Source organism: Rhizophagus irregularis, chromosome 13, assembly GCF_026210795.1.
Source record: "Rhizophagus irregularis chromosome 13, complete sequence".
NCBI lineage: Eukaryota > Fungi > Glomeromycota > Glomeromycetes > Glomerales > Glomeraceae > Rhizophagus > Rhizophagus irregularis.
In genome coordinates this window covers 3,421,824-3,434,946 of record NC_089441.1, presented here as the reverse complement: position 1 = coordinate 3,434,946, position 13,123 = coordinate 3,421,824, and the positions used below count along the sequence as shown (strand labels likewise).

Sequence of the window (13,123 nt, the reverse complement as noted above, 5' to 3'; positions counted from 1 at the left end):
CATATGTGATTAAACTATTTTTACTTAAAATTAGAAATTTTTTGGTCATGTGCATGATTTTTATAGAACTTTAGATTTTTTTCTATTTTGTTAACTGTTTGTTGAAATCAAACCAACTGGAACAATATCCAAACCTGGATAATCATTTAAAGTATATCACTTATTAAATTTAATATGTAATTAACTATTTTTACCTAAAATTAGAAATTTTGGTTATGTGCATAATTTTTGCAAAACTTTAGATTTTTTTCTATTTTGTTAGTTATTTGTTAAAATCAAACCAACTGGAACAATGTTCAAATCTGAATAATCCTTTAAAATTTAAAGTATATTATTTATTAAATTTAATATGTAATTAACTATTTTTACCTAAAATTAAAAATTTTCTGGTTATATATATGATTTTTATAGAACTTCAGATTTTTTTCTATTTTGTTAGTTGTTTGTTAGAATCAAATCTGAATAATCCTTTAGAGTATGTCATTCATTAAATTTAATATGTAATTAATTATTTTTATCTAAAATTAAAAATTTTTGGTTATATATATGATTTTTCTATTTTGTTAATTATTTATTGAAATCAAATCAACTGGAATAATATTCAAACCTAAATAATCCTTTAGAGCAGTGTTGGCATTTGGCCACGGCCAAGATTTTTTTGGCCATTTTGCTGCATGAACGCTGGCGACATGCGGCCAATTGGCCAACCAAATGCTAAACGGCCAAAGAAATAACTAGATAGGTATTAGTATCTTGTTGGCATTTGGCCGCAGCCAAACCTTTTTTGGCCATTTTAGCTGCGGCCAAATGGCCAAATAGCCAAATAGCTAACGGCCAACCCCAGCCAAACAGCTAATGTGCCAATACTACTTTAGAGTATATCACTTATTAAATTTAATATGTAATTAACTATTTTTACCTAAAATTAGAAATTTTCTGGTTATATAAATAAATAATATTTTAACTATTAAGTATAAGTAAAAGGAAATAAAAAAAAAATAAAAGAAAATTTACTAGGATAATTAAGATTTATTTGTAAAGGCAAATTTAATATAAATTATAAATGAAATTAAATAAGACCATTTCAAATTAATTTTAGTTTAACATCTTTTTTCTCCCCTCTATTTTTTAAAATTTTTAAAATAATTTAGACATATATGTTCACATATGTTTAAAGTATTCCTTCTCTTTTCTGAAATTGAGTATACTGAATATTTTTGATTTTACCAAAAACTTTTGACAATTTTAATATGTTTAAATATTATGTTTATTTAAATTATTTTTTCTTCTCAAATTTTTCAGCCAAAGATGTTAAACTAATATTAATTTGAAATAGTCTAATTAAAAAATAAAATAATTAGTTTTAAGGAAAAGTTAAAAAATTCAAAAAGAATTTAGTAAAATATAATAATATTTTAATAACTATTGATAAAATAATTATTAGTGAAAAAGTTAAAGTTTAAAACTACTGTTATATTATAGATAAATTCAAAACTGAAAATCATTTTAATATTAAGTAAAATATAATAATATTTTAATAACTATTGATAAAATAATTATTAGTGAAAAAGTTAAGACTAATAAAGTTTAAAACTACTATTATATTATAAATAAATTCAAAACTGAAAATCATTTTAATATTATATATTATCTCTTAAATAATTTTGCAAGTAAATTTACCTGTAATTTTTAAATTAAAATAAATGATACTATAAAAAATTCTTCAATTTTAACCAGATTTACAGATTGTCACATAATTTTACAGTCAAATTGATCTACATTCTAGTCATAAATTGTAAAGTTAAATATGTAGCTAATCATTAAAGATATAGCGTATTATGTGATAATTTCATATGATCAGTATGGCTAATCTGAACACAAATTTTTTGTACAATATAAACTTTTGTAATATTAACGCAAAGGGTTAAAATTTATATGAATAGAAAGTCATGAACTTGGACAACATTTTACAATGTTAAAAAATTTTATTAAATAAAAAACTTTTTGAAAAAAACATTATATGAAGTTGCGAATAAGCTTTTTTTTTGTGAATGGGCAAATAGGAATTTTATTGGTTTCCTATTTACTGGCGTCAACACAATAAAAGAACTTGGTAATGCTTATAATAGTTTTATAATATATAATACTATTTACTATATATAAATTTATTTTTCTTAAATATTTTTATTGTAAAACTTTAGTTCATTTAGAAATATTTTTGTAAACCATATCTTTATAGTTATATTATATCTTAAAAAATACTAGAGAATGATTTATTTATATGTTAATTATTACTTTTTACGCATCTAATATATAATTTATACTTCATTAGTATTAAGATAATTTCTATCAAATCAAACATTAATGGTAAATAAATAAATTTATGATTAACTGAAAATTAATAGCAGAAAATTATAGCTAATATTCTTTTTTATTTTTTTTTTTTCAATTTAGTAGATTTCTTATGCTATCCATAACCATATTATATACCGTCCTGGTTTCCAGTGCAAAATTATCATAAAACCCATATGTTTTTCTACATTTATCATTAGTTATTTAATTATTGATATATTTACAAAATCAAATGTAATTAATTAGCATCAATATAACAAATAAATAACTTAGTTGGCCAAAGTACTTACAATAAAATTTGTTACAATTTGCTTATAATAAGTTAGTACTAATATAACCTGTATACATTTACAAACTATGTGGTTTTAAAGTTAATTAGAATTATTTTTCAATCATATTTTGCTAAATTTCATTTAATATAGTTTACCTACCTCATTTTTGTTAGAAAATTTCATTGATCCTTACTTTCACGCGTATTTTGTGTAAATTTCATTTGGATTGTCCTCTTTTTCATTAAAAAACTTTCAGTTAGAATTATTTTTCATACATATTTTTGCCAAATCTCATTTAATTATGTTCTCTACTTCATTATCATAAAAAATTTCATTATTACTTTCCACATATTTTTCAAAAAATTTGGTTTTTTTTAACAACATATCTTTGACTTAAAAGTAAACTATATTATAAACTCTGAAAACTCTTTATAAAAGTTATAAAAGAGCACTCTGAATTTTGAATAACAAACTAAAAAAGTTTGAAGAATCGATAATATCTATACTGTTAGAGGAGTGACATATTACATCATATTCATTTTACTATGAATTCTACCCCCTCCCCTCTTGTCAGATTTAATAACCAATTAAATTTAATTATACAATTTATATAAATAGAATAAGTGTAACGTCAGATTTTAATTATCCCCCTCCTCTCTAATAATTACGTCATATGTGTCACTTCCCTAATACATATCATATTATTATCCCTTAAACTGTAGAGGTTAAAATTAATTTTAAATTTTTAAAATATCTTAAGATCTAGTGATTATAGAAAGATGAAATTATATTTGTTAGATTTCTCTTATTAAGGTGTATTTAATGGTAATAAAATCATAACTCTAAAATTGATAGATAAAAAGTTATATTAATTTATAAATTTTTAGATTTTATAAATTATCCTGTTATATAATATTTGTAAAAGGACAATTTTATTTCTATCAGATTCTTCTCATTAAGATGCATCAAATGGTAGTAATTTTATATTTCTAGGGTTAATGGATAAAAAGATATTTCAATTTGAATAATTTAACTACTATTTGTTATAATTTGTTAATCATTTACTTTTAAAAAATCATTAATCAAATTGAACTTTTTTTCGATTTTTACTTAGAAAATACTATAAAATTTATTGCAAAATAAAATATTGGTTTATGTAATAAAATATTTTAAGATATTTAAAAGTGTTTTTAATTAAAAAACAAAATTGCAGGCAAATTTGGCTGCAAAACAGTTTAAGGGATATGTCAATGTAGAACAGAATACGTACTTTTTATATGTACTGAGTTTTTGGAATCCCATGTGATCACAACAAAATTTGCCATTGCGCACTTATGAAAAATAATCAACATATACTATACCTTTAAAATTGAATGAAAAATTAACCTGTAAAAATAATATTAAAATTTTTATATAATAAAATTTAAACTTCTTTTATCATATTTTTTTTCAATTTTAAATATTTATTATAATTTTTTATTTTTATTATATAAGTTTTGCATTATAATAAATAAAATAAAAATAAAAAAAAATAAATGTATAGTAAAATTTTTATTAAGATTCTATATAAATTAAGTCAAAATTCTATTTTTAAATATTAAAAATTATATTAATAAAAGCTGTTTTTTAAAAACTCTTTCTGGTCACATTTATGACCATTTTTTTTCTTAATAATTTTAATATAAACTTTTATTTTTCGTTTTATTTTCTTTAAGTTATATTATTTTATTTTATAAACTTATTATTTCAATACCCTTTCGCTGTAATATTAGTAATTTTTTATTTTGAGCTTTGGCAAAAATCTTTAACGTGAAGGCAGAATAATGAAGAAGTTGGACTAAAAGTGCACAAAGATGAAACTAAAAGACAGAATATACTATAACGACATAATACTAAGCAATAATGATATGGAATTATTTAGGTGACTTCAAGACTATTAAGCAACAACTTATACAATGAAAAGAGTTTACGATGAAAGCTTCATTACAGAAGACTTCGTCTACTATCTTCAACAAAACAACCTTTACTCCAATGGACTGATGCTTTTCAATATTTTAAATAAAACTATCAAGAAACATGCAACAGCTCCATAACATCTTAAGCACCACATGAAGAAATACCTCTGGAAGACTTTCACTAACCTACTGGAACATTTTCAACGTGACTTTTTTTCAACCCCTTCAACACCTCCTTCAAAGCCTATTGTTTACTTACACCTACTGGCATTTCCTATTCGTCAAGTCACAAAACTCCCAATTAGGACACCATCAAACAATTTTTGGATTAGATTACGTTATAAATTAAACGTGTTTCTGAACACTTTCTGCAATTTGCCAGATCACAACAAATAATTCTTAATTCAGAAGATAACTTCCATTTTGAAATAACTAACGAAATGGACAACCTCTTAAAGAATATTAACAGCTTTTTGGTGTAACTTTAGTCCAATCTTTTTCCAATATTATGGAATTAACCTATTATGGTTTCTCTTTAAATAATCTTCGATAAAGACTCTGGACTTCATCTTTGATTATGCCTACACACCTCGAAGGAAAAAGGATAGAGACAAAATATGGTGTTATGGAGCCTGGATTCTATTTCTTTTTTTATTTTCTTCTTATATTTTTTTTAATTTATCATTCAATTTTAGTATTATAGTGCAGAACCTTTATACTCAACTACTTATGTATAGTAATTATTAATTGATTATAAATTTTTAAAAAAAAAATTTTTTTATATTAAAGTAAAAAATTTAACCAATAATTTTTATAGATATGATCATTAGCTTTAAAAATTATCGGTTATTTTTTTTCTAAATTAAATTTTGGCTAAGTTTTAGCTGTTTTAAAATCTATAATTTAAATATACTGATAAAATTTAGTTAAAATTGAGACTAGTCTAATTTTTGCATTACAGATCTTTTTTAGTCACATTTAATGTAATATTAATTATTATTTTACTTCAGATTTTTTTTCAATATGTTAAGAATAAAAAAAAAGTTCTAATATTGCAAAAAAAAATTAATAAACAAAATTATTTAAGTATAGGTTAATTTAATGTTATAAATAATGATATTTAAAAGACAGTTCAGATGATAAATTTATAAACAAAAATATTCAAAAATTAAGTAATTTTACTTTAATTTAGTTAAAAAATGCATATAATAAAATATAAATCTCATTATCATGTACCTGATTCATCAATCATCAGTTTATAATGAAATACAATAAACAAATATATTATATAAATTTTTATATCATATAATTAATAAAATCCTAATTTCTGATTAGCTAATATATGTATCATGTGATGCTTACATAATCTAAAAAATGGAGACTTTTTTTATTTTTTAAATCGATTCCTTTTAACAAATAGAGTTTAATTCTTTTTATAAAATTAAAATTCAATTATAGAATCAAATTTTATTTGAATTTTTTTAAGTTCCTATTATAGAGGTTCTCCATCATAATTTTATTTTTCTTTTTAAATTTGTTATTCGGGATAGAGCTTACCTTGGATGGTTAACTAGAGTTTTTGTGAGGAGGCAGCTACCAGTGTTCAAGCAAAGATATTGTGCCATTGAACATCTGATATTAGAGTTCACTTTACTAAATTACAATCAACTTTCAAATGGTAAATAGGACTTCGCACTTGTCAACCTTAAAAATTGGGAACGGTTCGCATCCTCTCATCAGGAAATTTGTTTAGGCATAATTTAGTGTAATATTTCGAAGGTGGTGTAAAATTTCGAAATATTACACTAAAAACGTAATATTACAAAAGTTTACGCTCTTAAATTTAAATAATTATAGTAATTTAAGAATATCTCGCTATCTACTGATCCAATCAAGACGATCTATAGCTCATTGGAATCAGCTTATCAAGACGAATCGAATGGTAGTAAAATCGTATTTCTACAGTTGATAGAACGCTCTATAGTATACAATAAAGTTTTAAATTAATAGAAAGCCATCTATCAAATGTAAAGATGCGATTTTACCACCATTCGATTCGTCTTGATGAGCTGATTCCAATGAGCTATAGATCGTCTTGATTGGATCAATAAATAGTGAGATATTCTTAAATTACTATAATTATTTAAATTTAAGAGCGTAAACTTTTGTAATATTACGTTTTTAGTGTAATATTTCGAAATTTTACACTACCTTCCTAAATTACGCCTAAACAAATTTCCTGATGCTACAGCTGGTCAGTCTTGGTCTTGTTGTGTGTATCTTAGATCTGATGACTTGAATAGAAGATGTGATTCCTTTCCTACTTTTTTAGGACACTTACGGGAAGAACGATCTGAATGGAATTTTTATTATATAGTTATACTTACATGCATTATAACTTTTTTTTTTATTCGCAATGTAGTGGGTCCTGTAAATACCTTGTGAAGAAAAAGGGGCATTTATGCTAAGAATGGCCATTTTCAAATGAACCATACCTTCTGAGCAAAAATTTCACCTGACAGTACATATATAGAGTGCTTTCATACATGACGAGTGGTTTGGTAATTAATTATATTAGATAGTTAGATTAGGTTATGCAATTTTGTATTTTTCTGATTTTTTTTGCTATTTAATAAATTATCAAATGCATTGTGGTTAAAAAAAAAAAGTTGTTTTTCATACCAAATTTTACATATTTTATTAAGCTTTTATATAATTACAATTAATTATCAATGAAATTGTCAAAATTAAGTGATTATTTTAAAATACAATTTTTAATCAATAGGTAATTTTCAATTTTTTAATATATAATTAATTTTTTTTTTTTTTTTAAATGTTGAATTATGTATCATTTTATTAGAATATATTTGGACTACATAATAATCACAACTATTTTGTAAATGATACTCCCAGCTTCCTGGCCAGTTCGATCAAACATTAACTATTATGTTGTAAATAAATTAAGAATAGTAAAAGTAAATCAAAATACTATACTATAAACCAAAATTAAATTAAAAAGAAAAATAAAAGTAAAATAAAATAAAATTATAAATAAAATTATAAATAAGAATAATAAGATTAATTAATTATTATTATTATTATTTTTTTTTCCTTTAAATATTATTCAAATAATTTTTTGCTTATGTATAATGTAACCTTATCAAACTTCTTCTTTATTGGGATCCAATTCTCACATATGTATTTCTTTATAAAGGTATCTATTGATTTCTTTACCAAAAGAATTGACTTTTGTACTCAATCTGCTTTTCTTGTTTGTATATCTTTTGCTTTATCTAAAAGTTGATTTAAGTTGTCCTTTATTTTGAGTTCTGAAGTAATTTTGTCTGTTCGCGTAATGCCTTTTCTTTTTTCCTATAAAATAACTTGTTCACATCTTAGTTTCCATAATAATTCTTTAAATGTTAAAATGAACCGTATTAAAATATTGGCCATAAGTATCTGTACCCCAGTAAGAGATATCTTAAAATCTTTTTGTAATTTTGTTGTTAAAAAAGTTTCAACCATCAGGAAATTATATAGTGCGAAAAGTTGCGCAAGTTTACACATCATAATATTTCGTAAGCTTCCAGACCCGCCGCAAGTTTGCGTAAGCGTAATATTTCGTAACTTTTTAAAATATTTTGAAATATTACGATATGCAAAGCTTCGTAATTTTACGATTTGTAATATTCCGTAATTTTGCGGTTCGCAATATTTCGTAATTTTACATAATATTTCGTAAGTTTTCAGACCCGCCGCAAGTTTGCGTAAGCGTAATATTTTGTAACTTTTTAAAATATTTCAAAATATTACTGTATGCAAGGCTTCGTAATTTTACGATTCGTAATATTCCGTAATTTTACTGCGTAATACTTCGCAACTTTTTAAAATATTTCGAAATTCTATGATGCGTAATGTTCCATAATTTGACGATTCGTAATATTCTGTGATTTTACACAACTTAATATTTCGTAATATTTCAAAATATTTCGATAAATAATACTTCATTTTCTGTACTATAAGTTTATATAATGTATGTTTTATTAGATATAATCATAAAAAATTACAAGTATTTATTAATATATACAGAATACATAAAAGTAAAAAAGAGAAAGAGTAGAGTAACAATATTATTAGACGTAAAAAGAAGAGAAACAGCTATAGTAACGTTAGTATTAGATATAAAGATAAAAGAAATATTGTTATTATTGTTAGTATTAAGGTAAAAAGAGTTAAAGAAACAGTAAAAGGAGTAAAAGAAACATGGATATTATCGTTAGTATTAAAGTACAAGTAAAAAGAAATAAAGGAAACGTAGATAGTATTGTTAGTATTACGACATAAAGTAACAAAGAGGTAAAAAAACGCGTTAATATTAAAATAATTAGTATTAATAAATAAATATTTCTATACCTGCAAAGTAATTGAACAAAAGAATAAAGAAATAAAGAGAAAGGAAAAAATAAACATGTTGTTAGTATTGTTAGTATCGTTAGTATTAAAGTACAAGTAAAAAGGAATAAAGGAAACATGGATATTATTGTTAGTATTACGATACAAAATAACAAAGAGGTAAAAAAAAATGAAAATAATTAGTATTAATAAACAAATATTTCTATACCTGCAAAGCAATAAATTATGAAATATATGTAAATATATTGTATATAATTAAAGAAATAATAGAAAGAAGAGACAAAAAAATTAAAAATATTGAACAAAAGAATAAAGAAATAAGAAACAAAAATAAATAAGACAAAAACGCGTGCATGATTAAATGATTAAATGATTAAATCACATGCAAGGATCAGCCTAATTTGATTGGCCAGAAAATACGATATCGTAAAATTACGGAAATCCGCATTTTAAAAAATCACAGAAATTGTATATGCACAATTACTAAATATTATCCCTTCGTGATAAATTAAAAATTATCAACACAAACTCAACACAAATTTAACAAATTTAACGAAATTTGGCCAAAATTAACAAATTTTTACCAGAATTATCAACACAAATTGAACACAAATTGAACACAAATTTCAGCCACGATTTATTTATGTCACACTTGTGTTGTTAAGAATTAATAACCATTTTATTTATTAAAACTATATTAATTATGGTAAAAAAAATGCTATTACGTGTGATATATATAAAAAATAATATTTATTTTTTATGCAACCCATAATTCTCTAATAAACTATTTACATACCGACCTTCCTCCTCCGTGTTATAAGAGTCAATAGAAAGTATATCATCGTCAGCTATGCCATCATTGGCCGCACCATCGTTGGCCGTACCATCGTTGGCCGCATCATCGTTAGCCGCACCATCGTTAGGCCTACCATCGTTAGTCACATCATCATCAGCCGCACCTGCTCTATCGTCAGCTGCTCTATCACCACCATCGTCTACATCATTACCATCATGAGAATCATCGTCCGAATGTGTAAATTTATCCCTATTTTCCAACTTTTGCTAAAAATCAATAAATAAATAAATAAACTGTAATTCAAATAATTCACATTTTGCAAATTGTAAATTAAAAACTTACTAAGTTGTTGATTATCTTCGACTTCATTATACTTTCGCTCATTTGAATGTTTTGATTATTAGGATTTAAGTACGTTTCACATATGCTAATCGCATACGCTATTTGTGTTTTTGAGGGATTTTTATTTTCTTTTCGCAACTTATCAATTATCAGCGACATATATGTCGTAGGTTGCCCATCTTTAACCTTTTTAAATAGGTTGTTGTAACATCCTTTCACCTCCGCCTTACTCTTCCATTCCTGAATCTTTGACGGACTAGCCTGAGTGTTAATAGACGGTAATTTATGCCCAGTCGCTTCGAAAACAGAATACATAACGTCTTTAAGCTACGACGTGAACGTCCCTCGTATGCTTCTATGTTGTTGTACTAACTATTAAAAAAAAATGTTAGTATGAAATTTAATAAAATTCATAATTGCTTTAACTTACAGTCGGGGCAATTTTTTTTTCGAAAAAAATAATCCATTGATTTTTTTTGAACTGGCGCATAAATTCCGGATTTTCGTCTTTTAAATATTTTTCGGTAGCGAGTTTGTACTCGTCTTGCGAAGGATAAACAAAATTTTCAAATAAAATTTTCGACACCTTCTTAACGAGCTCCTAATCAAACGAGGTTAGCATTTCAGGTTTACATTAAATAATATTCATCTTTATTACCTTTACATACTCCGGATCTATTGTATTATTATTATTTTTGTTATTATCGTTGAGCTTTTTTTCTATGCTCGAGAGACGGGTTTCGAGATTTTTTTGTCCGGTGATAAGAACTTCAAGCTTAGAAATTATCTGCGAATTGGTTCTTAATAGTTTTTCTATTGTTTTTTTATTAACTTTAACAATAAAATATAATTTAACTATATATTATATAATTTCTTTTATAAAGAATATGATACATATTATGTCATATATACCATCAACACTATCATCGGATATTCTCACTCGCTTCTCAGCTTCGCTACCCTCAGTACTACGTTTTGAAAATCTTTCATTATCATCAATTCTTCGTTTCTCGCCACGCTTTGTAGCCATTATGATAATAAATTTGAAACGAAAATATGAGAAAAAGGAGGAAATATATGAGAAAAAAGAGGAAATATATGAGAAAAAGGTGAACTAGAAAATTCGAAAAGGATGAGGAAAAAGGGGAAAATACATGAATCAGAAATTCAGAAAAAGGAGGCAAGCTGTCATAAGGTAATTTCCGCCATTCTATACTAAAAAAGAAAAAAAACTTGCGAAATATTGCGAAAAATGGATGAACTAATGCGAAATATTACAAAAAATGAATGTACTAATGCAAAAATTTTGCATCGTGATATTACGAAAAAATATTGTAACACTTTCATAAGAGAACTTTAAAAAAAAACTCTCGTAAAAGCACATAGTACAATCGAAATATTAATCAAATCCAATTTATAAAAAAATAACATGTTACACATGTTGGGGCTTTTATGCATGGAAAAAAAAGTTGCAGCCAGTGAACTCATTTGGCTGATCAGATTGATAGTGATCTTGAGCGCTTATAACCTGATTATCGCATAAATTTGTGGCTGATCATCCGTCCATTATTGTAAAAGTGATTTGCCATGTTAAGCCAATAAATTTGCAGCTGATTATCAGATGATTAGCCGATTGAATAAGCCATCCGAATTCTTACAGCCCGTTACAGCAAATTCAAAATATGCGAAACACTCAGCACTTTTGCTGTCAGATTCACTTGGCAGGTTGCCGGCAAATTGAAATAGTAAATAAAATAATAAACAATATTTATATGGTACATCATAGACTTGTTACATTTATTTTTAGATTTGCCAACCCACGAACTTGGCAAGTTCCCGACAGCAAAATTGCTGAGTGTTTCGCATATTTTAAATTTTGCTATAATGCGTAAAATTGCGAATGATTCCGCGATATTAGCCACCAGATTCTTACAGCCAGTTCCATTCATTAATGCGTAAATTTGCGTAGTCGTGTCTATTCAAATAACTCAATCAATTGTAATCCATTCAATTAATTCATTAAATTTTTACAATGAATTTGCAATATAATTTTATTAGCACACATAATCTCATATAAATTAAATAGTGAATTGATACTTTTCATCAAATTTGACGCGTTAATTTAGTAACATGAGTTTCAAATGCCCCCTTTGTATGCGAATATTCAGTCAACGCTTTGCATATACTCAACACGCCCAAAAATGCTTAAAAAATGTAGAAGTAGAAGTAGAAGATGATGATGATAATAATGATAGTGAAAAATATAGCAGTGAAATGGATACAAGAAGTAATCTAAGTAGTGAATATGAAAATGATAAAGTTGAGGTAATTATGTTATTCCAGATTATTCTTTTTAAAGAAAAAGCTCAAATTATACTAACTCATTTTGGTTTATAATTTTAGGTGAATGATGATAATAATGTACAAAATATGTCATTTGACAGTATTGGAAGTGCAATATCAGAGATGAGCCTTGAAGATAGTAACTTTGAAAATATATTAGATTCATCTGAAGAGCCTGAAATTTTTGAAGAACCCAAAAATCTCAATACCAAAACTTGCACAGAATTTCCTAATGATGCTTATAAAGATCTAATGTTATTAGTAACGAAATATAAAATAAACAATAAAGGTGGTAATGAAATAATACGTTTTTTTAATAAACATTCAAATCTTACAGAATCACCATTACCAAAAAATATCGAACAGGGACGAAGCATTTATGAATAATATGAAGTTTTCTAATTTAGAATTTAGTAAAGTTCTTATAACAAAACATAAAGATAAAGATTATTTTCTTTATTATCAAAACTTAATACAGTGCATCAAAAATATCTTAACTGTTCCCTGACATAACACAAAATTTTGCGCTATCTTACGAAAACTATGAGGTAAATAGTAAATATTAGTTAATTCAATAATTTAAATAATATTTATTTTAATTTATTTATATTATTTTATAGTATAATAGAGAAAGTATTTACAGTGAACAA

General features: G+C 24.9%; 2 protein-coding genes across 2 annotated transcripts; one reads left to right on the top strand and one right to left on the bottom strand.

Moving 5' to 3' along the window:
* Nucleotides 1-9,742: 9,742 nt before the first annotated feature.
* Nucleotides 9,743-11,160, bottom strand: OCT59_005317 (uncharacterized protein; the record flags this gene model as incomplete). Its single annotated transcript, XM_066138300.1, has 5 exons — nucleotides 9,743-10,054; nucleotides 10,131-10,457; nucleotides 10,561-10,731; nucleotides 10,789-10,961; nucleotides 11,043-11,160. 5 exons carry the CDS (start codon nucleotides 11,158-11,160, stop codon nucleotides 9,743-9,745), a joined length of 1,101 nt encoding a protein of 366 aa, XP_065997452.1.
* A 1,100-nt stretch (nucleotides 11,161-12,260) lies between these two features.
* OCT59_005316 (uncharacterized protein) lies at nucleotides 12,261-12,860 on the top strand (the record flags this gene model as incomplete). The annotated part of the gene is made up of 2 exons (XM_066138299.1): nucleotides 12,261-12,455; nucleotides 12,534-12,860. The coding sequence occupies 2 exons, from the start codon at nucleotides 12,261-12,263 to the stop codon at nucleotides 12,858-12,860; spliced, it is 522 nt and encodes a 173-aa protein (XP_065997451.1).
* Nucleotides 12,861-13,123: the final 263 nt, after the last annotated feature.